This window comes from Genypterus blacodes, unplaced genomic scaffold (genome assembly GCF_046128005.1).
Source record: "Genypterus blacodes isolate CSIRO-AG114 ecotype Tasmania unplaced genomic scaffold, CSIRO-AGI_Gbla_v1 ptg000015l_1, whole genome shotgun sequence".
NCBI lineage: Eukaryota > Metazoa > Chordata > Actinopteri > Ophidiiformes > Ophidiidae > Genypterus > Genypterus blacodes.
In genome coordinates this window covers 1373815-1399949 of record NW_027466829.1, presented here as the reverse complement: position 1 = coordinate 1399949, position 26135 = coordinate 1373815, and the positions used below count along the sequence as shown (strand labels likewise).

At 44.9% G+C, this 26135-nt stretch overlaps 4 protein-coding genes across 5 annotated transcripts; all 4 read right to left on the bottom strand.

The window, feature by feature from the left end:
• Positions 1 to 3562: 3562 nt before the first annotated feature.
• Positions 3563 to 8550, bottom strand: mapk12a (mitogen-activated protein kinase 12a). Its single transcript, XM_076140230.1, has 12 exons — positions 8259 to 8550; positions 7033 to 7162; positions 6801 to 6859; positions 6591 to 6702; positions 6457 to 6486; positions 6288 to 6335; positions 5986 to 6100; positions 5557 to 5628; positions 5233 to 5312; positions 4934 to 5012; positions 4631 to 4804; positions 3563 to 4442 (listed from the first exon to the last, which is right to left on the bottom strand). The coding sequence occupies exons 1-12, from the start codon at positions 8375 to 8377 to the stop codon at positions 4375 to 4377; spliced, it is 1086 nt and encodes a 361-aa protein (XP_075996345.1). The 5' UTR covers positions 8378 to 8550; the 3' UTR covers positions 3563 to 4374.
• A 582-nt stretch (positions 8551 to 9132) lies between these two features.
• Positions 9133 to 13752, bottom strand: selenoo1 (selenoprotein O1). The gene is made up of 9 exons (XM_076140207.1): positions 13089 to 13752; positions 12688 to 12891; positions 12411 to 12588; positions 12010 to 12140; positions 11510 to 11787; positions 11257 to 11425; positions 10764 to 10949; positions 10394 to 10550; positions 9133 to 10290 (listed from the first exon to the last, which is right to left on the bottom strand). Exons 1-9 carry the CDS (start codon positions 13640 to 13642, stop codon positions 10078 to 10080), a joined length of 2070 nt encoding a protein of 689 aa, XP_075996322.1. The 5' UTR covers positions 13643 to 13752; the 3' UTR covers positions 9133 to 10077.
• A 534-nt stretch (positions 13753 to 14286) lies between these two features.
• On the bottom strand, positions 14287 to 19592 carry trabd (TraB domain containing). The gene is made up of 10 exons (XM_076140217.1): positions 19517 to 19592; positions 18982 to 19018; positions 18572 to 18638; positions 17587 to 17753; positions 17276 to 17416; positions 16906 to 17016; positions 16685 to 16824; positions 16398 to 16570; positions 16157 to 16253; positions 14287 to 16046 (listed from the first exon to the last, which is right to left on the bottom strand). Exons 2-10 carry the CDS (start codon positions 19003 to 19005, stop codon positions 15875 to 15877), a joined length of 1092 nt encoding a protein of 363 aa, XP_075996332.1. The 5' UTR covers positions 19006 to 19018; positions 19517 to 19592; the 3' UTR covers positions 14287 to 15874.
• A 1830-nt stretch (positions 19593 to 21422) lies between these two features.
• On the bottom strand, positions 21423 to 24978 carry panx2 (pannexin 2). 2 transcript variants are annotated; one of them, XM_076140707.1, is made up of 5 exons: positions 24750 to 24978; positions 22461 to 23575; positions 22239 to 22374; positions 21946 to 22131; positions 21423 to 21742 (listed from the first exon to the last, which is right to left on the bottom strand). In XM_076140707.1, the coding sequence occupies exons 1-5, from the start codon at positions 24976 to 24978 to the stop codon at positions 21423 to 21425; spliced, it is 1986 nt and encodes a 661-aa protein (XP_075996822.1). The 2 variants fall into 2 exon arrangements, with proteins under 2 accessions (XP_075996822.1, XP_075996823.1); XM_076140708.1 differs by having other exon boundaries at positions 21423 to 21740; positions 21998 to 22131.
• Between the last annotated feature and the right edge of the window lie 1157 nt (positions 24979 to 26135).

Here is a 26135-nt window from a genome sequence, read left to right as displayed (position 1 = left end):
ACCCATGATTCTCCTGCGGCCCTTGTCGTCCCTGGTTTATCGCCCACGGTGAAGGATAACATATGGGAAGCTGAGACACCGATGAGGTCACTGCTGAGGTCATAGGGTCTCGTGCCCACTTGACCATAAAATCAATCAAGATTTATAATGTTTGTAGTTCTGTCCGTGTTGAGACTGAATGGACTGTTATGCAAGTTCAAGGAGTGTATTTTTGACTTAAACCTTATGGCGAGCTCACCGGAGAGGAATCATATGGAAAACATCACAGACACGGGCTGAGCTTATGTTCTACCTTTAAAGACTTTAAACATTCCACACATAATTGCCTGAGTAACCTTGTACATAGAACATTGAACCTGGTTTACTTTGTGATCACAGCTTTAGTATTCAAATATTTGCTTATCTGGAAAACTAGAGATCAGAAATTGTAATTGTGTGTTTGAAGTGAAGGTCAATGTAGAGGAGCTTTATTATGCTTGGCATGAAGTGAAAGAGAAAGTGGGATGTGCGTCGATTTACAATTACAGAATATTGACTTTTATGTGATAGATCTAAGGGGAAAGCATGTCAGGCATTTTTATATTCTTAATTTTCAGACTAGCTCTTACATCTGAGTCTTTATACTTTATGTTGTAGCAGATGTTTTGTATGTTTAAGCTCATTTGCTGTAAATCATGTGTTTTAGTTGTGGAACATCTGTAGAGACTAAATCAATTCAGTGCAACAGGCTCTCAATAAAGATTATCTCAGAGAGGCTGATCCTTAAATCATTTTTGTTGAAACTAGGTCAAAGTTTGATTCGACGTGTTTGTGGAAAGTTAAAAAGATGTTGTTGATGATGTTGGACCTTGAATGCACCGACGCAGAATGATAATTAGGATCCAATGATAGAATAGAGAGATGGCCTTAAACTAATGGTTCTTAATGTGATCTCTGCATTCTATCTCAACCATAAAGGCTTTAGCGCCAACATTCCCTCTCTCTGGTCAGCTGGACGGCCCCAGAAGAGTCATTGCTGCCTTGAGTCAGTCGTGTTGACGAGAGCTTTTCATCAGCAAGATGTCACCCGAAATGTGGCACACCGCAACCCCATACATCAACACATCACAGATGGACATATGGCCGCCTGAGGGAAAGAGAAAACTAAAGCGGCCTGAGATCACAGTCAGACACGCTGGCACACACACACATATGTGCATTCTTTTCCCTGCAGTGGACAGAGGGCTTCAAACAGGAGGTGGATGGCTAATGAATGAGCTAATGTAAGCAAAACTCCCGTGTTAGCTGAGATTGGCACACAGGGCCTCTGCATCTTAACATCTCTTTCCTCTAATCCTCCTTCTCCTCTCCTCTACTGCACAAATGTTACCAGAACCAACGGCACAGTGTTCCTGCAAGTTCTGTTCACTACCAGGTCTGATATTTGTGGTTACTTTTCCACAGTCTGAAGCAAAATACAAGTGGAAATTCTGTCACAGTCCCTTGATGATTTTGTAAAAGCAGAGAACTGGAGGATCAACAGCAGATTCACCTCCTCCTTGTGAGCCTGTGGAATTTCCTATAGAGCTCCCAGAAGCTCCTGCTTTCCCTCTGACGGATCTCACAGACACGTGTGCTTCTGTATACATCAGATCGGGGCCCAGATAGGACTCGGGCACGTGTAAAGACTGGAGATGTTTGGCGGGGAAGGGAGCAAGTCAGACAGAATTTGAGAAAGAAGGGAATAGTTAGTAATAGCCGGCCACATGACTCACGCTATTGGAAGTCCTGCTTGAATTAAACCCACACACACACACATATACGCACACATTCATGCGCCTATCCATACACAGACACAAACACGCCTCAGTCTGGATAAATAAACAAAATAATAGTGAAACTGGAAAGCCATAAACACAAGCATTCATTCCCCTGAAACAAATAAACAGAGAAGCTATAAACACGCCAGCAAAGGGAGATGACAGCACTATTTCCTCTCTGAAATGTGGAAAATAGACTCAAAGCTTAAGAAAGATGCTGCCTGTGAGAGCCGAATCCACTCATACACAAACCAACTGCAAATAAGACAACATCTACATTGTGGCGGGCGATTTTACAGCTGTTTCTTCGTCTTTGCTCTCATTCTGAATATCAGTCAATCTCCCTTTAACTCCATCCAAGACAAGGAGCCATGTCTGAGGAAACGCAGACCTCTGTAGACTCTCAGCACAGCAGCCAGAACTCTGCACGACCTAATCCAGTAGTTACTCACATCTGGAGCCCAGCGTCCAACAACACGTTCAACATAGAATACACACCGCCGTCTCTCAATATAAATGTGATAAAGACCCATTTTCCCCACTAATCAGCTGATGTCAGTTAAGCGATTTTAATTCAATGAGTTCATTTGATCACCAGCAAGAATATGGCAACACTAATTATGGAGAAAGGAACCCTGTCACACACATTGGTGATCTACTGTCCCTGTGCTTCTTTTCAATTAAAACCAATGATGTAGCACAGGAAATAACAGTTGCAGTTCCTGCCAGGGTGAGAACGTTGGCTCCCATTTATCTCATCATTAGCTACCGGAATTCCCACTGTGAGACAAATGAGACAAGCTGAAAAGTTTCCTAACTCATTAGTGTTTGTTGCCGCACGGTTAAAATTCACATTCCTAAATAGACAAAATAAGCTCGGAGGAGGACAAATCCAGAGAAAGATTCATGAGAGGCAGGAGATAAATAAAGCAACAGTCCAGTTCAAGAAAGGAGAGGATGACCCGGGTGAGGCATCGCTGCCATTCCATGCGTACTCCCATCTCACTCTCTCAGTGTATGTGTGTGTGTGTGTGTGTGTGTGTGTGGAGTCTAACTGTGCATGCCAGAGATATATGTGTATACTGGTGCGCACACGTGAACTAGTGTGTTTGTGTCTTGGGAAATATGCAGCTTAAATCCAATACGTTCTGAAAATAAACCGCAGGGTTAACAAACACGCCGCTGCATCCATGTGCTGCAGTGTAGTAGCAGAGGAGGAGGAGGAGGAGGAGGAGGGGAGAGGAAAATGTGCTTTCCTCTCTGTTTTCCTGTCTGGAGATGGAACAGAACTCCGTGACTTCTGAGTGAACTATCCAGAAGCACCCTGTCAGGGAGGAGGAGAGGGAGGAAGCATGAGGAGGACGCGGCTCGGTTTGGAAGCCGAAGGAGGCTCCTCCTCTGGGGAGTCGGACATGGAAAGTCAAAGCTCTGGAGGTCAATCAAGACAAGCCTGTTAAATTCTACACAGGCATTCACCAAGAATGTGTGTGTTTGTTTGAACCATCAGTCATTTTGAATACAGATAGACGCTTGTCTGTGATTACTGCAGTGTTGATTGATACAAACAACAACTCAGTTCTCTCTGTTAAGATTTGTTTTAGGAACAAAAATGCAGCCTGGTCATAATGGATGTCTGGCCTGCCCCCTAGTGTCAGCTGGCAAATGGAACACAAACACTGAAATGTCCCCGTGTTGCCTTTAGGGTCTCTCCTGAATTGAAACAGCAAGCAAGCTCAAAGCAAATCACTATAAATGACTACACATCATTTTCAGAAAAGATCTTTAATTGTTTTCTTTACAAAGATGCGTGGTGTTAGAAACATTGATTCGTTAAAAAATGTGTAGTTTGCAAAGAATCAGATGGTAAAAAGAAGATGACATCCATAAGGGAATTTTTGTGTATAACCCTGATAGCAGTGACATCATATGATTATGGCTCAACAGTGTGTTTATCATTAAGGCCATTGGGAGGAACGACTACGCCACAACACAAACGCACAGGCAGACACGTAGACTACACACATACACACTCGTCTCAGTAACTCCAGTCACACACTGACTCTCAAGGACGAGCAGTCAGGGACAAGGTCAGTAACGTCACAAAGTATATTACTAATATACATTACTCATCAATCAAAGGAAACTGCAGTTTGATATTATTGGTACAACTGGCTGAGAGAATAATAAAGTTATTTTATTCACTACCTTAAATTCAACACTCAAAATAAAACGCGTACTCTCAAAAACCACTGCCTTGAATGAAACTACTGCTATTGAATCTGTTGAAGAAGTAAATCCAGCAATAATGAGAATTGGACAGAGACAAACAAACACACACACACACACACACACACACACGCATACGCACACGCACACACACACAGCTGGGAGATCAAAAAGGCACCAGCTTGCTCTGAGGGAAACTGTGGGCTGGTTTTAGCTTTGCCGTCATCGTAGAATAAATTATCTTTTTTTTTTCTTCCAGTTTTGATCTTAAAAGAAAACACACACGCCTCGGGCCGAGCTTTGTTTTAGTCTGCACAATCCAGCCTTTTTTCCCTTTTTTTTTTTTTTTTTACAGTGAGGTTTCCTTGGATGCTGGTAAGACAGGGTTGAAGGCCAAGATCTCTGTGAAGGTGTGACCTGGAGGAGGAAGAAGGTGAGAAAGAAAACAATCAAACTCAAGAAAACAATTCACCAAACACTGAAGTTCTGCTCTCCATCACTTCCCCCCTTGTGACCCCCAAACTTCTGACATTTTCTCATTTCTAAGGACTAATACTATTAATACTTCTGCCCTCTGCCCTTCACCCTCCCTTCCCCCCTCTTACGTTTCCACTGGTCTATGAGCAGGTCTGTGTTGTCTAGCGAGTGGTCGTATAACTCGGCCTCCGTCTCCACCGCTGGCTCTCTGAACTCGGAGAAGTAAGGCAGCGAGACGGCTTCGGCGGCAGTTACCCTGCTCTCCGGATCCAGCAATAACATGCACTCCAGCACACCCACGGCTGAGGAAGGAGGGGAGAGAGGGAATTACCGAAAGGAGAAAGAGTGGAAACAGGAAATCGAATCCGAGTTCGACTGTCAAGCTGAAAATAAATCAAATAAAAAGGCTGAAAAGCCGGAGCGTGTCCTACCCTGTGGGTTCGCTGTGGAAAACACTTTGTGAAGATCTTTCTTTTCCACTTTGGGAAGACTTTTGATGTAGCTTTTGGCCTGAAAGAAGAAATCAACCCATATACACGGAACAAATGATAAAATCAACAATATATATGCATAAGTGTGAGTTTGCCGGTCAATTTAACTGAAAACTGGGTCGAGTTTCACAACCTGAATAAAAAGGAACTTCTGGATTTGGATTTCACCTTCTGGGCGCTAAAAATATCTTTTTTACAACACATGTGCCCTTTATTTTTAGATTCCTTTTTTAACTCACATCCTCAGATTGTAGTTTTGATATAAAATCCTGAGCGGGCGTTCCTGTGATCTTCATGATCTCAGTCAGCTGATCTAGATCTGAGGAACTGGGGTCAAGGTTCAAACGTGTTTATGAGTCAAAAACAGTTCAGATGTGTCAAATTATGACAAATGTGGAGAGGAAAAACAGGGAATATGACTGAAAAATACAATATGTTTAAAGCAGATTGAGAGGAAAACGGAAATTCTGTGAGTATTCTGAATAAAGAAATAGGACAGTGCACCGTGCATGTGTGTGTGGTGTCCGTGGAAGAGGGCGAGGGCGAGGGCGGTAAAAGGATACGATCGCTGCCTTTAAAAAGAGGTTTGCCCTGCAGCATCTCTGCCATGATGCAGCCGACAGACCAGATATCCACTGTGGATGAGACAGCATGTATCCGGCTTTCAGTAACACAATCTTAAGGAATTTGTAATGCGAACATCAACATCATCCTGAACACATTTCCAAACAACAATGCCGCAGATATCACGCAAAGTATTCAAAGAGCACCATCTAGTGGAAAGCAATAGGTAATGTTACTTTGTACTTCATTCTTACAATTATCGCATTAAACAAATGTTGGAGAAGGTCATTGTTGGCAAAATGTCTCACTTCATGTCTGCACCAAAGCATAAAATCATACTTTGGAACAAAAATCGCTCCCAAGAAGCACAAAACATCACAAATGGACAGTAAACAACAGCGTGAGAGCAGGTTTGAGCCTTTCATTACCGGTCTGAGTGTAGTGCATCCAGCTCAGGATGACCTCTGGTGCTCTGTACCAGCGAGTCACCACGTACCCCGTCATCTCGCTGTCCGCCTGCCGCGCCAAACCAAAGTCCAGAATCTGAAATGGGCACACGGTAGTATTGGGAGGCAGCAGTGACTCATACTGAGGTAATATAACGCTGTAATGAGGCCCTGGAGTCTTTATTAACTGTATGTTTTAGATAATAACACCATAGTTTAAACAAGACAGATGGTGTGGTTGTGTTTATTTGGGATATCAGAGCAGAGGGTGTGTACCACTGTACCTTGAGCTCGCAATCTTGGTTGATAGCAAGATTTCCTGGTTTGAGGTCCTGCAAAAAGTGATATATGATGATGATATGATGATATAAAATTAAAATAAGTCATCTCATAAGCTTGTGTCAACACCCTTTCTCTCACACACACCATAAAATTACGTACTGGTCAACTTACTCTGTGTATTATACCAGCAGAATGGATATACTGGAATGAAAGAATATAGCAGGGATTTAATAAATACACACTACAGCTAGGATTAAATAAAAGGTCATTAAAACATTAAACATGGTCAACATAGATCTCCCTACTTTCAGCCCTTTGAGCATCTGATAAACCAAATACTGAATTTTTTCCTCTGACAGCCTCTGCAGCTTCATCAGCTTCCCCAGATCTGTCCCCATGTACGGCATGACCAGATAACTACAGGAAGAAAGCTGTGTGAGTGTATAGTCCAACTTGGAGTCATTTGGAATGCAAAGTAAGATGGATGAGGATGTAGAGTGATGTCCTGCACTTACAAATCATGGAATCTGGCCAGAGAGAGGTCAGCGGTAAACACATCTAACAGGCCGATCACCTGCACACCACATGGAAATATACATCACACAGAGGCTTTAGAGGAAGATGAAGACTTAACTTATCATTACAGTACGATCGCTAATCACTAATCTTGGCAAAATCACTGCACTGATCTCAACATCCTGTTGTGGGAACCTCCACCCATATTCCATCCACACAAAGCCGTCTTACATTTTCATGTTTCATGTGTTTGAGAAGCCGTAGCTCCCTGTAGGCCCGCTTGGCGAAGATCTCTGACTGGAACGGCCTGTGCAGCTTCTTGATGGCCACCCTGCTTCCTGTTCTGGAGTCCACAGCTGAACTGGAGGGATAAATACAGACAGAGTAAAACATAAATATCACCGAAAATACTCATTATGTCTGTACAAGTCTGCATCGTTATAATTTACCGGGTCAGAGTTCATGGTTGGAGCAGGTTATCAATTATTGTATTTTTGGAGAAGCATTTGATCCGATTCGTGTGATGTACTTTTAGTTTGTTGCACAATTCTATATGTTCTATATGCAGTTTTTTTTAAATATAAACAGGGAGGATGACACATATAATCTAAAAATAAAACTTTTTGTACACATTCCCTAAACACAGTCTGACCTACCGAGGGTAAATGAGGATATGCTATACAACCGTTCCTCTGATCGTGACTCCCCCTAGTGGTTAAAAAAATTACTGCACGCGTTCCACACCATATTACTGCTATTTTGTCACTGGGTGCTCTTTCTCTTTAATGCGCGTAGCTGTTTAATTAATTGCGTAAAATGGTTTGTAAATTTGTATATTTCATTTATTCGCCGTTATTCTTCTCTTGCTGTTTTAACGACCTTTGTCCGGCGCCTGATCTCCACTGGGATCGCGTGTGTTCGTACCACTTTGTTGTGTTTTGTTGCATCCCAACTCCCTGCCGTGATGACAGTGTTTACCGGGTGGACCCATCACCGTATAGTGTTTGTATGAATGTTTCACAGTTGTTTGTGCGTTACTAAGCTCCATTCACACCAGTCAACGCACTCTTGGACCCGCCCACGGGGTTAATCATTGATAACAATGGAGACGTCAAGCGGCGAGACGCACAAAGGTGCAGGACATCGACGCTGCATTTCCAGCTGTATATGTATCAATAATGACCAGTGAACGCATCTCCGTGTGCTGAAAAATCCGATATTTGTGATTTAATATGTGAGAAAGTGGGTAAGGTGAAGTCAAACCACACGAAGGTGTATAAGAGCAAAGTGTCTCCATCATATCAGGAAGTGAAGCAGCTTGTTGTTACAAAAGCGACTTTCCTCCGATTTCAACACTGTTTCGCAAACGCACCGTCAGTTCAGTTTTTCTCTTTGTTACATTTACGTCCCCCCGTTTAACTCGCACTCCTTCCTTTCTTCCCGTGGCGTTCACTTACCAAACCGTCCCGTACGCTCCGGTCCCCAACTGCTTCATGTCCCGGTACCGATCCGGTACTTCCCATGTGGTCTTGTTGACTTCATGACGACAATAACCAGGTCTGACCCGCTTGGACATTTTTACCGATCTGAAACCCCGAAAAGAAGAGGAAGACTTTGTGGCAATTCTGTGGTTGTTGTATCTCTTCCGTCCTTACACACCCATTGTCCCAGATCCCACCTATGCGCACCCTCGATAACAACGCAGCGTATCGAATCAGCGGCTCAGGGCGCACCCAAAGGTCACCCGGGCCCCTCCCGCCTCTGCTATAAGGAAGGTGAGCCTGACACATGATCAACACCGGACTGGGTCGACAACATTCTTTTTTCTTTTCTTTTTCTTTTTTAAATTACCTGGTAGGTGCGAACATTTGGACCGCATCCTACATCTATTACTTTGTGGTTTAGACTCGTTAATTCAAACAGTTTCTCTTACAGTTTATATGCAAATATGCCCCTGCGGTTTGTGTAACAGTGCGTAAATATGCTCGGCATGCTGGGACCTGCTGTGCAAGGCGCCCATGGGTGTAGACATCCACACACAAGTATGCACTTAAGAGGGAAGACGAGGCTGTTGTGTTGCTGTTACAAACTAATAAATCTTCCAGGTGGAATAGTCTCATTCAACAGGCCGGGTTTATGTTTAAACAAATCGGAAAGGACATTGAAGATTAGTCTCTAGATAAACAACAATACCTGGTTGATTTTATCATGTCATCACAAGTGAATCAGCTGTACACAGATATGAGGAGGAGGAGTTGTGGAGAGCTGTGATAGGGAAGGAAACACTGCACCAGGTGGAGTGGCTGCTTAAAAAAGACAACAACTACTAGATAGAACTTTTAACTGATCTTTTTATTGACTGAACTCAAACCTTATCAGAAATGTAACTTATGTTAGTGGAGAAAGTGCTGATTTAATGCTTTTGTTATGATGGAAATGCAGGATCCATATGGAGTGAGACAGAAGCTAAATGTATAGTTCACACTTCGCCTTCACTTGATTTCACTTACATACAATGTTACCTGAATATACTGGATAACATCAATCACATCAAGTGTAATGGCACAGTGTCTATGTCAGTGTTACTACGACAACGGTAAAGGCAGTTGTGTCTGAATAATTTGTGCGTTTCGATCGCCGCCGGCTTATTCATTCAAATCTCACAGACATCCTTACTCTTCATCCACTCCCTCTCTCTGTCTCTCTCTCTCACACACACACACACACACACACACACACACACACACATATATGTCATGTTTGGTAAATGCTGAGGCGACACTCCAGAGCTGGTCAGAGTCAGACAGGTCACTGAGGGACTAGTTGTCTGAGTCGTCATTAATAGGTCATCAGAAACCAGAGGGGGAGCAAGGTCAGGGCGGCTTTGCAAACTCCCATGACATGAAAAATCCATGAATATACACTATTTTATAGGTTTTTTGCGCATGTTTTCAATCAAAATCCTGCAGTATTCCAATTAAGTGAGTGCATTCATCCAATAAATTAAATGCAACAGCTTTTACGTCAAAACTGATAATCAACTCACTTCCACTAATTAAATTCTATATCGACAAAAATATAGCAAGTCACTTCATGGGACCTTTCATGAGGGGGGGGGGAATTGCCTCCTATCAGGCCAAACTGACCTCACACCCTCTCTGCTTGTGTGTTACCTCAGCTCGGGGTGTCCTGCCTCATGTGAACTTCCTGACACTGCCTGCCATAAGTAGTAAAAGAACCTCTATGGCTTTGGGCAGGCAGGCTGTCAAGGAAGTTTTACGAAGATCAGGAGACACAGAGTTGGTGGGCCCAAGCCGGGGGCTTGCTGTCATAAGGGACAGGACCCCTGGACATCTCCTCCGGCTGGTTTTCCTCTCCTTCCTCCCTCTCTTCTACCTCATTCGCCCCACCTGGGCTCACCCCCGTGGGAAGCTCCAGGCCCGGCTGGGAGGCGAAAGGCTTCTCCAGAACCTTGAGGAGCCGGCGGACCTGCCACACAAAAAGGGAATGGAAAGCCGGTAAACACTCCCTGAAAGTGAGTGACGGGGGGCGGGCGGGGGGGGTGGAGAGGGAGAGAGAGAGAGACGCTGACCTCAGAGAAGTCTCCTTTCTCGGCCGCCTCGATGGCATTCTGGGCGATGTAGTTCCTGAGTACGACGCGTGGGTTGACGCTGTCCATCACCCTCCTCCTTTCCTCCTGCGCCGCCTGGACGTCCGCCTGATCGTCCAGCTCCAGAGCCAGACGCTTCCTGTGGAAGTGATAATGCAGAAATGAGCTGTCACTGCCGTGCTGCATCATCACTCACTACAGTAGAGGAACAACGCCTGAATCAACATCTCATTTCCTTAAGTTTACACAAATCATCTGCCGCCCCGGAATCTCCCTCTTCCACATCCGTCCATTTGAGTGTATAGATACTGTGTGTAAACTGTCTGTCCCCTCTGTATCCTGTCCCTCATACCTGTAGCGGGTGATCCACTGGGTCCACTCCTTGGCTTGTGTGGTCTTCAGCTCTTCCTGGCTGGTCTCCATTAGATCTTTCAGTTTGCTGAGCTTCTCTAGCTGCCTTGCTATCGACATCCTATCTGAGATCATTTGGAACAGCGCCGGGTTGCTTTGGGCCATGGACAACAGCATCGCCAACTCACTGGGGACAAATGTATAAGATGAGTGAGGAGGAAGGTGAGATGAAAGAGAAACAGAAATCTGCAAAAAGTAGCAAAGTATTCCTAATCCCTTAACCTGGTAAAGGAAAGTGGATTTTAAATTCTATTCATGTTTCTGCACACAACTGAGTAACGATATTGGAACAAGCACACATGCAGAACGCCCTGACTGGTGCTCCTTTGTTTTCACCCAAACAAAGCCTCCAGTCATACAAGTATCACTCTGAAATGTACTACGTTTCCGTGTAACACAGTCCGGAACTAAACAGAGCACCGGCCTGAGCTCACCGTGGATCCATGGTGGGTTTGTTGGCAGCCTTGAGCTCCTCCAGTTGGGCACACTGCACCAGTAGGAGGTCTGTGGCTTCTTTCACGAGGGCCTCCTTCCCCTCACTTTCTCCCTCCGTGGGACAGGAGATCTGACTAAGGCTGCGGAAGGTGTTGGTGAAGTCGGCACCTGGAGGAAGGACGAAGACAAAGGTGTTAGGGGAGACAAACTAAGCCATGATGATGGTGAAACACTCTCTTCTCAACATCTAACCTGTGTTCTGCATGGTCTGCAGGAGCTCAGTGATCAGCATCTCATCCTCAGGGTCCTCCTTCCTCAGCAAGCCCAGCTTCTTCCTCATGTTCTCCAGGTAGAAACCATTGTAGAGATCCATGTATTCTTCCACGACCACCTTGGCCAGCTCAGGAGGAAGATCCGGGGCCAGAGCCTCGGCGAACTTCACCAAGTTCCACCTGCATATGGCCGGCTGGGCCTGGTAGGTGTAGCGTCCGGAGTTGTCTGAGGCGTTGCAAATGAAATCTGGATCAAACCTGCGAGGGAGGGAGAGAGGGAGGGAAGGAGGGAAAGAGGGAGGGAGAGAGAGACGTCAACGCATTTTCAAATATCTGACGAGTGAAGAACCAGTCAATAACCAAAAGTAATAACAGGTCTATAAAGAGAATTATATAGAGATAATTCTACTACTACAACTCATGATGATCAATAATTGCTCAACATAACATAGATTTAACACAATATGATCTTTCCCAGACCTGTCCATAAAGCCATATGGACCGTAGTCCAGTGTGAGACCCAGGACGCTCATGTTGTCGGTGTTCAGCACTCCATGGCAGAATCCCACACACTGCCACTGAGCCACCAGTCGAGCCGTACGAGTCATCACCTGCAAGCAAGGAGAGACCATAACCTTCCATTAGAGACAAAGAGTTGAGAGAAGGCCAAAACTATTCTCTCTCCCTGTGGATCTGAGTCACTTTCCTGGGCCAATGACTCAGCATTCTTCACTGAACACTATTTGGTAAGCTGATTAACTAACTTATAATCAAATCAAGTCACAGCGCATGATCAATATGGGATCAATATTAGAGCTCCTGCTATGCTGAGTGGTTTATTGACTGAGATTAGTGTGTGTGACCCCACTGAGGAGATTTACCTCTCTGTAGAAAGCCACATTCCTCTCTACTTTGTCTGCGTGCTTCTGCTGGATCTCAGGGTAAAACATCTCTATGACGTAATCCAGCATCTGACCTCGGATGTGATCCTGACCATAGCTGGGACCCTGGCGGCCTGTGGACTCGTCAGCCTGCTTGAAGATCTCAAACGATCCAAATCTGCTCAGACAGGACAGATACACAACATGTACACAAAGATTAAAGACAGTTTCAAAGAGGACAATCAACCAAAGGGGGGGTACGACGACGTGCACTCACCTGAGGAATGTGGGAGCGATGCGGAGGACCACAGAGCATCTCTCATGTCGGGGGTTCCCGCTGTAGAAGACGTCCCTCACCACCTTGCTGTCAGACGTCACCACAGATCCGGCTCTGGTGGTGGGGACGCCGAGGAAGAACATGGCCTCGCTACACATGAACTCTCTGATACTGGAGCGCAGAACCTTACGGCCATCGGCTTGTCTAAGAAGACAGGAAAGTATGAAGTATTAAGTATAAAGACACTTCCTGATGTACTTCTACAACTTATTTTCTTCTCTTTTAAGTTAAATACTGTAGTTTTGACATTCAATATGGCTTAGTGAGTAACTTTTGGCTCCCCTAAGTGCAGTTAAAGCCACAGATTGGTTATGGTAACAGTTATAAGAGAGACGTCATACCTGGAAAAGGGGGTCAGTCCAGAACCCTTGACCTGGATCTCCCATCTTCCGCTCGGGTTTTCCTGGAGCAGCTTTGGACTTTGCCCAGCCGGAACCTCCACCTCTCCCAGGTAACAGGCTGCCCCGTCGCCCAGCTGCCCGGCGAACTGGCCGAACTGGTGCCCGCAGTAACAGTGAGCGGCGGGTTCGGATCCCGGCATCACCTTAGAGCCGCTGAGGTACTCCGGACCGAGCGGATCCTCCAGAACCTCCTCTCCATTCAGCCCCAGCAGCTCCAATGCGGAATCGGACACAGCCACGAACCGAGGATTGGTTACCGGCAGCGGTTTGACCCGAGAGAAGCAGGCGCCCTTCACCTGGCGGACCCCCGGCTCGTCGGACGTGTCCAGGGGAAGTTTCTTCAGGGCGACGTTATCGAAGCTGAGCCTCTCCAAAGATGAGCGGCTCATCGGCAGACCCATACCGTCCATCACAGCGGAACCGAGGCGTCTGATCGTGGACAAACCGGGACGGAAACTGCGTGACAACACCTGCCGAGGTCCTAGATACGCCATACACTCACGGCCATGTGTGTGTGTCTGCTCTCTGTAACGCAATAAGTCCGAATCATGCTTTCATAATCCTGCACATAACAGCGGATGTTTGCGAGACATGCGGTGTTACATCAATATCTGTCCGACTGGAAACAAGGTTAAAGACAGGAAGGGAAAGATGATGTCTACCAAATAATGATATAATATATCAGATCAATGTTTATCTTGTCTGTTGTGCTTTGTCATTACGATGAAATATACAATACAGCTCTTCTTTTAGGTATCTTCAAAAAGTTTCCAATATCCAGGCGTTTTGGGAATATGTATGTAAATAATATTTATTGATTGCTCCCAAACTTGCCTGAATCCCTGTCAGAAGTGCACATGGCGCTTTTTGCGTTTCATTTCCATTTCAAATTTATTTTGCATCAACAAATTCTAGTAGTGGGGGATGGGAGACATGAATGGAATCATGATGTCACAGTGATTGATGACATCTCTGACACACAGACACACTACTTTGAGAATCATGACTGATGTCAGAGGGGACTTTGCTGAATTTGAAAATACTATGAAATAAAATGAGCTGAGTCACTTGGTCACATTGCATTGTACCAAACTGTGGCTTTCACAGTTAAATGAATCATTTGACCATTTCACAGATGAAAGATGGTAACTGTACCTTTAATGGCATAATAATCTCTTATAAATAGCTCTGAATACTGTACATAAAATGATTTATGTTCACGGCCGGGACTATCAACACCATCAAAACAATGTTATCGTTTATATTCATCACTTGTACCCACAAACAGTAAATACCTCATTCAGAATGATAAACTTATAAGGCCAAAACTCCCAAACAATAAAGTTCCAGGGTTATCATCCACTCAGGCCTTTAACATGTGCAGCGACACAGGTGTGTTTCGGTGATATGAAGCCTCAGCAGAGGAGGCGATCTGAGTGTCAGAGGCAGCAGCATAGAGCAGTGTGAGGTTCACTTCCCTCTTTGTGGTGAAAAACTACAGTCACTCCACTTTAGCATCAGATTGGGAAGCGTCAACAATGCATATATCAGAAAGGTTGCCATCCACGTTTACACCTATATGTTAAGGTGCCTCATTTGTGGTACAATCAAATACAGAAATCACAGAAATCACAGAAATCAATGCTCTTCCTGAGGCAGATCTTAGCCAGGTCTATGTCAGGGTGTGGGTTAAACACATGTGGGTGACAAGAACACGAAGGAACACAAACAAAACATCTGCTGTATTTTTAGGCCGACAAATTTCAGAAATATAAGCATGGCATTTTAGTTTATTAAAAATGTATCAATATATTTTAAAAAAATGACCAAATCTTGTGTACCTGCAGGAATGATTTGGTTGTAGTACTGCAAGGGCAAGATGCATATTACACACATTCCAGCTTTTCAGTTCAATTCACTCATCAGCTCTTACAACTGCAATATGAGGCACTTGTCTTTGAATGTGAGCAGATCAATAGAGGATAAGAGGAATGCTGCACAAGAGCTGAAGAGAATTTGCACAAAACTACGATGGTAAACTTGCCATTTCATGCATTGTTTGATATACGAGTGGACAGGCATGACACGAGAGGACCGCTGTGCACCATGTGGATCAACTGAAGCTGTGAGATAATGACCGTTTCCGTCGTTCAAATACGAGATGTTTACCTTTTGTTTTCCCTCCACCGGCCTAATGTACAGTCTTTCGTAAAGTGCTGGACAGAAAGTCGACCAAATTACACAAAAAAAGGGGGTTGGCACCAGAGTGAGAGTAAAAATCAAACTATTTTAAAAAGTGTGCCTCATAGAAAATGTCTGGACTGGACTGAAGGCGACAGCTCGTATATCCAACACAAAAGGTGGTTCTGGGCAAATCAAAGTCTAGTTTTTGGAGTCGGTTAAAAGGAATGCTGGGGGTCAATCTATACTACTCGCATTTCTGGCATTTGTAAACTTGCAAAATGCTCAAAATACAAAAAGGGAAAGAAGAGAGTACTGTGATGGTTTCTTTGGCAGCACAACCCTGTTCTGCACAGGGACATCGATACCAAGTGGGAGGCTGCTAAACCCCCTGAGGTCCTTGTTAATACATCGCATGGGGCTGGTGAACCCTTCTCCTTCAGCCTCATCTCCTCTTGTTAAGGCCACTGGTGATGGATGCATTGTTTTTTTCTATAATTCAATGATAGTGTCCCAGACGTAGGGGTTTAGGAAGACCGATGGGATCAAACAGGAGGTGTCCGGAGATTCTCCAGTATCGACTGGACAGCGGGTAAAGACAGCAGAGCTTTGCCTAAACCTCTTCCGGCGCGGTAGCAGGCAAATCCCAGGACTCCTATCATGACGCCCTTTATGACTGTGCACAGGACCTGGCCCAGACGTGAGGGAGGCGCCACTCTGGGGGTGAGGGAGAGAGAGAGAGACAGAAAGATAGAGCAACTTTGCAAACAAACAAGAATTAGTTTACTGTTTTTGAGGCAAAACAATGCAAGAATCAAACATCGTACCTCATGATCTCATCGATGTTGAGCTCCATCTCCCAGTTTCTTTCAATACCAGGTACGTGACCCATCCCCACCACTCCCACCACCACAGCAGGCACTTCTACAGAAAAGAGATCAAACAGGTAGAAGGAACCGTTACATAGCAATCCACACTTCAAACCAGGTTCACTTTGACGTTATGAAACCAAAGGCTGTGTTATAAAGGAGGAGAAGAGAGGAGGGGACCGGTGGTTGTAATACTGACTGTGGGCATCGGGGGGTGCTGGCACACCCCTTGCAGCCTGGCGGAGAGTGTGTGTGAGGTAGATGTCTCTTTCAGCCACTATGGTCTGGTGGAGGGCAGGAAACTCGCCGATCATCTCGGACATGGTCTGCTCCAGCAGGTCCTTCTGTTTGCATTTCTCCACGTCCTCTTTACTGAAACACACAGGAAGAGCTGTCAGTCTGAGAAAAGCTGACTGTCAATCTTAACTTTGACATGATGGGATCCTCAGAGATGAGACCGCGGTGATGCTGACAGTGAACTGATACCTAATGGGGTCGGACAGAAAGCAGAGACCCCAGGCCAGACGAGCCTTCTGCCACAGACTGAGAGCAGCGATGGCCCTCTTGAACGTCACAGGGATAGGCCTGTCCCCCAGGTGGAATTTACAGAACGGCACCCGTCCAGCCTGCAAGAAGAAGAAGAAGAAAAACTTGAAGCAGAGAATAAAAGGAAAAAACACTAACAGGTGCTCAAAGGTGTGGTGTACCTCTTTGAAGGCTTCCCTAAACTCTCCTCCAGGAGCCATGCCCAGCTGCTCTGTGATGTGAGCCGACACCTTCAGCAGCAGAATCTGCATGAGGCCAGACATCACGCCGTTCTGACAAACAAAGTGGTGACAGCGGTGAGCTCTTGTTTGGTTTTATGCACTTGCTTAAACAAACTACAATCCTGATGAGCTCTTTTATGACTCCTAATCCTGCTGGTACATCAGAGATTATGAGCTTCATTATTAATGATTAAAGAATGCCCTTCTCCTTATCGTAGGTCCGTAGCTGTTCACAGAATTGAACTGATTATTTTTCGCCTTGTATTGCCCTCGCCGCCTTCACTAATTGCGGCCGTTATGAGAGGCTGACCTGTTTGATGGCCTGCTGAACTTTATCCAGGTTGATGTCCTTGGCTTCCTTTAGCAGCGTGTTCTCGTCCATCTTTAACATAGACACCCTGTACTGGCACAGCTCCACCACCACCACGTCTGGCTGCACTGCACGGATCGTCTGTGGGAAGAGAGAGAGAGAGGAAGAGAGAGGAGGAGAAATAGCCAGAGAGCAGTTAGGTGTGTGTTTTGAAAAGGACTAAAACTGAAATACAAGCAAGCCACAGCACTATTAAAACAGGGGAAAAGGCAAAACACTCTACAATCTATTAGACGTTCTCACTGTCGTACCGTAGCCACGTCTTTTTTGCTACTGTCGCTGAAGTGTGCCGTCCCCACCAGGTACAGGATGCTGCCGTCGGGGGCGGCGAGACGGGTGACTGTCTCTGGGAGTTCGGGGGACGACTGGCGACGCTGGGCTCGCATCTGCCAAAGCAGCTCCATCGCCTCCTCATTCGCTAGACCGGAACAACAGCGGGAATTATGGAGGGAACAGGACATCGCAGGCAGAACACAAACACATAAAGAGGTTTTATGTCTTATCGTAAACGGTATCATTTAATCCTATTCCCTGCAGTTTTATATTAATTAGCTCCGACTGCAAAATGTACTTCTCAGTGCTTTTTTTGTGGAGTGAGCAGGAACGTACACTGCTGTGTTCCTCCAGGCCGTATAGGAGGAGAGGTTTAGAGAGGGTTTAGGTGATGAGCTGATATAAGAGCAGCCGTTATAGTCTGTAGAGGTCATTCATTTATAAAACGTGTAAGAAAAGAGGCTGACACGTGAGGAAGAGACAGTAGAAAGATTAGAACAAAACTTTTTGGTTGTTTGGTTTGCTTTTATGCCGCTATTTGCCAATGAATGAGCCTTAGTGAGTCTGGAGAAATGGCAAATGACACAATTTTGATGTACAATGGAGTCTGCAGCTTTCACAGAGGAGAGTAAGAAAGACACCAGCTCAGCTTTGAATCAGGAAAAACTGGATACTTGGCATCAGACATGTGGCGTAACTACAGACGGTAATAACTTCATGAACATAATAAATGTTAATGAAGGGCACCAGATCTGGGCCAAGCTCTTTCTTAAACAGGCCACAATTACATCATATTTTTTACCGTTTAAAATGTACTATTATGCTGCATAAATGGTCGGGTAGATACAGTATCCAGTCTAGGCAGCCTACAAGGACAAATACACATGGTTTGGTATTGCACCATCTCTCTGATGAAACGTTGCGATAGTGAGATGACAAAAACAAAGATTGCAAAAGGCTTACAGAGGCCTGGAGGTAGACTGGGCAGTTCCTCATCTGAAGGCTCCTCTGATTGGCCCAGAGACTCATCCTGGGAGAGAACATTAACACAAATTAACAACAAAACAGCAAACAATAGCTATGAGAACAACTGAAGCCATCTGTCAAAGGCGCAGTTGCATCAGGACAAGAATAAAACTTTAATGTTTCTGTCTGTTCTTGCTGATTGCACATTACTACAAATGTTAACACTATGGAAAGCAGACTTAGTGCTTCGTGCTTTCACACACGTCAACCTAAAACACACAATCTGCCCAGTGTGTCCTCTTACCCCTGAGTGAACTTGACATCTGTCAAAACACACACACACACACACACACACACACACACACACGCCCACACTCTCCCTCTCTCTCACACACACATTTACAAACCTCTGAATTGTTGTCTTGGTCCATGTTACACTGATAACTGTGTGACAGAAAGCAGAATAAACACCTTAAGAATAAAAAATGTGTTCTTACAGTCGATTAGTCAACTAGCTACAGTCCACTGCATTGCTGACGTTGCTTTAACATGTAGCATATGCTGCGCTAGCAAACCGATAACACTGACACTGACTTGTAAAGCGTGAATCGGAGTTAAATCCCGGCGGGACCGTCCTGCTGAGTGAACGAGCAGTCAATCCAGGAACAATCCAGAGCAGTTAAACGATACAACGATACGGAGCTAACTAGCTAGCTGCTAACGCCACTTCCAGGTTTGAATGGTAAACACCGCGCACTTAGCTCCACGGCTAGGCTAGCTACCCAACGCTGACAGCTAACACAAGCTAACATTCGCAAACGAGTCTACGGTTGTAAACAAAAACGCCTACAACGAAAGCGAGTCACGTTCTAACACGAGCCGCCATTGTGGAACATGTTTAACGATATAAAGGACAGCTGACAACAAACAAGTGCAACTTACTGTGTAAAGCAGCCCGTCTGTCAGGACAACTGTGACGTCTGTTAGAGCCGACACTGACAGCCGCGGTGCATTCTGGTATATGAAGTCAATGATGGTCGAGACATTATTTTACGGAAATCTTTTTTTTCTTTAATTTGTAGAACATGTTTCACGTTACAGACGAAACTCTGGGCTATCTTCTCCTTATGATCTACCAGCATGAAGACATGTTTGTTTCAACAGCCTAAATAAGAACAACTCCTATTAAAATCAGAAAATAACCCCAGCTGTGTCCCATATAACATGCTCTTAAAGTGCCTTTGGATGCATTAATGTGCTTCAGTAGTCTAAGGAGATGTAGTTGAACCAGTTTTTGCCATAATCAGATGAATTATTGATGTTAGGTTTGCTAAACTGTATAGAAGCTGAGGAAATGAGCTTCTTATATCACAGGTTAAGCACTTGAAGGCAGCACTGCAGAAATACTGTACTGTTTGTGTATAAGTGCTGACAAACCTCATGTCACATGTGTGCTATAAGACATAGAGAGGTGGTTGCAGGCACCCATCCCCTTCCACGTATTTATTCCATGTGAAAAGTGTCAATATATCCTAAATACTTATTTTGATTGACAACTGTGTTACCAACTATTCTAAATATTAATTCCTTGTTTTTTGGTGATCAAGCTGATGTGAGCACAATGTGAGGCATGGCAAAGTTACTGTAGCAGCAGCAGATGAGTTTATGCCATTGTATTATGCACCTTCAAAAACCTACTCATCGTGTTCTAATCAGTTCTAATCTACTCATCACTTTGTTCACTTTGTATCACAGCACTCTAACACAAGAAGCCAGCAGAACACCAAAGTAAGATATATTACTGGCGAGTCCTGCTCCATTTATCACAATAGAAAGGCTCTTGAAATTCTTTAAGAAAAAAACATTCACGTAACTTCTTCTGATCAAATATCAAAAGATCCGTGGTGCCTAATGCACAAGAGTGAGTCACGTGTCAACAATACAGACACACTTTCAATGCAGATCACATTAAACAGTTCTTCTTCTCAACCTTAATATAGGATACAGAATGCCAATTTTCCTACATTAATGAATTACGTGCATTTATAATTTAATCAAGATCTGATACAATTTTCTAATCTGTGGTGACATGGCAATGAAGAAGCCGTGGAATGTGTGTTTAATTCTATATTCTATCATAACACCCCACAAAACACTGGGTCATATACAGTGTCTATACATGTATATTATTCTGAGAAACATGTTGCTGTAAGCGCGTATATTATTGCCACACATATATTGTGATCTTTTGCATATTAATTGTGCAGATCTCAACAATTGTATTGCAGGAACTACCTGTCTACTTGACTATTAGGATAAAGGGAGTAAGTGTCACAAGTGTTTTTAAAATACATCTTTATGAAGCTATCACAGTCCTCTGTGCTTTCTGTATTTCCTTTCCACTTTGAATTCTCACTCATCTCTCCCACCTGTGGTCCTTTCACGAGGCCCTTTAAATAGAGCTGCTTGACCTTGCACTGTAGCACCCTGTAGAATTATATCACTGCTGGTTTCATTGAAGGGTGGTTGGCTGTACACAGTCATCCTGAGACATGAATGTGACATCATTTCCTGCAGTAATACTGTGGTCAACACTATCAAATGCACAAGCCTTTGTCTTAGTTAAACATCCCGTCCAGCTGTGACGGTTCAGCCTTGCTTTTACTTTTACCTTTCCTATGCATTCCATTTTCCTGCTATTCTGTTTCTGCTCATCACTCAGTTTGATCCACCTGCTACAGAAGCAAGTGAGTTCCTTCACTAAGTAGAGGTGGCTGTTGGTAGAAGGTGACATATGGTGGTCATGTGCAGAGTGTTTTGTTCCAGAGAACAAGTGCAGTGTTCTTCTTCAACATTCCCCAGCTGCAATGAGCTCCCCCGGTCTCTCTGCGAGTCGGTCTCGTCGGTTTGCCTCGTCTTCTTCCTCTTCAAAGAGAGTGCGGTGCATACTCAGCAGCTGGTGTGTCGGGGCCATGGTCAGGAGTGGAGGCTGAGACTCTGGGTTTCCTGCCTGGACGAGTGGCTCATTTAGCGGTGGGGAGGACTTGGGGCTGAGGGCGTCCTCGCTGGAGGGCGGGTTTGGACTTACGCCGTTGACGTATGTGGTGGTGGGCAAGGTTACTGTAGAAAAGGCAGCGTTGGTTGATACTGGAGTGCAAACCTTAGTCTCTGCAGAAGAACACATGAAATACAGTAAGGGACAAGGACAAGATGGACTCAAACAAAGTGAGCAATCAGAATGACAAACAACAACCACTTATTCAATAATAACGCCAATGTTGGAGGAAACATAAACAGGTAGCAGGCTCATTGGTTCAAATACTATTTAGTTTAAGTCTAGTTGCAGAGAGAGAAAGGGAGACACAGTCTACCTGTAATCCCACCAGACACATGAACAACAGTGTGTGTGCCTTCAAGGAACACGGCGTCAATGTCGCGAGCTATGGGTAGAGGCTCTGCGATTGTGGCCTCCACCTTCGGCTTCCGGATGGTCAACATGTACGGATGGACGTCGAGGGAGAAGTTGCGATTGTGTTTCTTCTCCATCCCACTTACATCTACAATTGACAAAAGACCAAGACAACAACAGAGAACTGAAAACAATCACCTTTGAATGACTGTTTCTAAGCTCATTGCAGAATTGAACACTCATAGCACTGTATACCTTTTGTGCAAGGATGTTGGGTGCCTTTGCTATCCAGAAGTGGTGCAATGAAGTTATCTGCAACAGTTTTTCGTCGCATAGGTTTGGGTTTATCAGGTTTGGTGTGATTTTCCAAGCGGGTCAAGATAAGAGGTTCCTTCACAAAACACAGAAAAGACAAACAGGGTTATTAAAACACGGTTCAGTTCAGTTCATGTACGGCAATGATCGCCCATAATTTACCTTGAACGACTGAGGGAGAGGATTTGAGGATGGAATCCATTTAATCTTCTTGCGGGGTCGTTTGATAACCAGAGGCTCCCCGGCCATCTCTCCCACTCCAAGATCAGAGGGATCCATGTTAGGATCTATTGTTTGTATCCCAGAGTCTCTCACAGTGGGTGTGGAGTCGTGGTTAGACTGAGCCAGGGCGGCCAACAGCTGCCGGACTACATTGTCGTACATGAGGTCACTCTCATTGGTGATAAAGTCCAGTCGGTTGAGAGACTTGATGTGGTCTCTGTTCTCATTGCAGAACATGGCCAGGATGTTAATATCACAGAACTGAGACTTCTGCCAGCGTTGCCGTTTCTTGATACCAACTTTATGCAGCTTGTCAAACACAAAGTTGGACTTCCGTACCACAAACAGATGCAGCAAGTTGATCAGGATGATGAGGTTCATGGTGCAGAGCAAAGTAATATCCACTGCTGCCATGATGCGCTGCAACTGCACTGCAGGCAGCTTACAGTTGACTCTGAGCTTCAGCTCCTGGTAGCTGCTGGTGTCTGGAGGCTCACCCAAGGCGCATGTGAATTCATTCTGTCTTTGCCGGGCATAGTAGGCGCTCAGGTAAGAGATGGGGATGGAGCTGAGGCAGATAATGGCCAGGTGGCGAGCAAGGTAAAGCTTAGCGAGAAAATTGCTTTCACCTCGTCTCTCCAGGTACTTCTCGAATAGGTTCTGCTCGGGGCTCTTCTCCTTCTCCGCATTCTCTATGATTTCTCTCCTTTCTCGCTCGGTGATACCGGGTCCTTTGGACTGGATCTGCTTCTCTATCTTTGGGGCTCGACCCTCAGCAGCTCGGTGATAGCAGTTATCAATTTCTTGAAGCAGGAAATTGAGTTCCGAAGTGAGCCGTGTAGAGGCCAGGAACTCCCAACTCAAAGCTGGAATGTACATGATGCCAGCAAAGGCCAACAGGGCATAGGGAAGGAACTTGTGCTCAAATAGTGAAGGCCGTAGTTGTGGTTCCACCCCAGTTACAGCATCACGCAGCTCTGTCCAGCAGTAGCCTCTCGCATACAGTGCCTGGTCTCTGGTGAAGTTGTGTGGTGTGTAACAGTAGATGGACTCCTCTGAGAAGAGCAAAGGTGGGAAATCAGCTGAAACATGATCATAATATAATCAAAGGACAAGAAAAGTGTTTTCATTCATGGGAAAGTATTATTGACTTTACATTCAAATCAGGTAACATGATGACAAAACCTGTCTAAAACCCAAACATCTAAAACCAAACCACATAATCAAATCCCTTTGGAAGTGACAGCAAAGGTAAACACACCACAAATGCTCATTGCAATCATTCAAATTTGAAGCTAAAAGTGACTCAGCAGGTGGCCAGAGGGTTCATTTAGGCTTATTTCATACTTCCAAGTGGTTTAAATAATATTGTTAAACTTGAAAACCAATTTGTCTGACCACTGGTGCCAAACGGATTTCACAGGGTCGTGCACGTCACCATGATCCTGCTGTATCTTTACCATTAAGATGTCAAATGAAAGTGAAACAAGAAGACTACAAAAGGTTCTAAAGAAAACATTAATTTCCTTTGGCCTTCTTCTAAAAGTCACAGTAATTCAACTTGCAATGACCTATCAAAGCTTCCTTGTAGCTGAATTGAATCTTGGTCTGGTTCTTTGTAATCGTTATCTGTGGGCAATGTTAGACTCATTCATCTGTCTCACAAAGGACTACATGAGCGCTCCTTCCTATCATTGCTTCATTGTTTTATCATCGTTCCTTTTAAAGATGATAATGAGCAACTTACTGTGTAACATCCCTGCTGAGTCATCAATACACAGATTTGACTCAGAGACTTAAATATGATAAGAAAACACACACACATAATTCTGAGTTTGTGTGGATAGATCCCATCTTGCTGCTGCTTAAGTTTAATGTTCAGTCACAGCTGGTTAATGCTGCTATGCAGACAAGCTGACTCAGCAATCAGCAAATGTCCCTTTTTCTTCACTTTCACTCTTCTTCTGACTAAACCGCCGCACCCAACAATCCATCCAAATCCCATACATGCTCTCTTCCCTCATCCTTTCTACTTCAGCAATCCATTTCGATCCCATTCATGCATCTCTCTTCCCCCGTCTAATCTCCTCTTCACACTTCCCTTCACTGTTTCTCACCGAGGAGATAAAATGTCGCAAGACTAACTCGAATATATAATACAAGAGCCATATTTCTCTCACCTAGCTTTACAGTTTTACTAAATCGGCTTGAGTGGTTTTAGGGTCTCACCTGCAAAGTTCCGTGTGAAGACGAGGGTGACGAGCAGGATGGGAATGATGACGGTCCCTATGGTGACAACGCGGTCAAAGGGGAGCTCCAGTTTGAGCTGGACCATGAGGCCGGCCAGCGCCAAGCCTTTCTCATCCTGAGAGGAGCCCGGCAGGATCAGCTCCTTCAGCTTCTCCCCAGCGAGTAGAGCTGTGGCCATGTCTAAGTTTTGATCAAGGATGTTCTGCATCCGGAACACGCACGCGGCACACACAACACACCCCTCTGGGACCGGGTGGAGATCAGTCGCTCCCCGCTGCTCTTACTGTGAAATCTCCTCAGCTCGGTCCGACGCACGCACACAGCATCACACGGGCCCACACACAGGAGAATGTGTGGCCGACTTCCGCCTTGCCTCTGTCATCATATGTGGGAAAGGACCAGAACATAAGGTGGGAGTTCGATTTGGAGCTTTGAAGATTTTTACAAGATCTCAGGGCTCTTTTTCTGTCAGAGGAAATCACATAATGTTCAGAGTGACGCGCTTCCCTCCCTCTGCTTCTTCAGAGGGCAGCCCTGTGTTCTGCCCGGTCCTCTGTGCCTGGCCTCCGTCCACACTGTGTGGACAGGATGAAGGATGAGCCGAGTTAAGGAGGCGTCCTTGCAGCCCCCAAGGAGAGGAGTTTTTACAGGAACGTGCGTCGGGAGAAACTCTGAAACACCTGAAACACAGACAGAGGGAGAGTACAGGCATGTTTGGTTTTATAAAAGTGGGAGCAAACACTATAAGAGGAGGAAGATTAATCAAAACCACCTTCCACAGAGGCCCTCAGTCTAGGTCCTGGTTTTGAGCCTTCATCCTCTATGCTGCAGCCTTTGTGACAGAGGACAACAAACAACCCAGCAAGGTCTGGCAAGGTCACTTAGGGGCAGATTTATAACCTAACCTAGAACTAATCAAGATATGACTGTGTTTACTCTGATGTTGACATTTTTGTTGTGGTATTTATAACCAAATAACAAACAAACAAATTCCACTGCTGTCCGACGCCTCAGATGCCATTGTCCCAATAGCACAGCATGTACCAGGGATGTCAGGGGAGGCTAAACACTTCTTGTGTGTGTGTGTGCGTGTGTGTGTGTGTGTGTGTGTGTGTGTGTGTGACTGTGTGTGTGACTGTGTGATTGCTGCTGCATGCTCATTTCACGCGAAGGTTACAAGAGTGCCCTTTGTTTGTTGAGTGTGAACGTCTCTTTTTTTCTCTCCTTTTCTGTCTCATTCAACTCTTGGTGGACGTTCCCCTCTTATTATCAAACACCACTCATCTGTAAAACCTCATTCAAAGCCAAGGTTGAGCTTTGATCCAGAACTAGAAAGTATTAATATCAGCAGGAACAGAGCTCTGC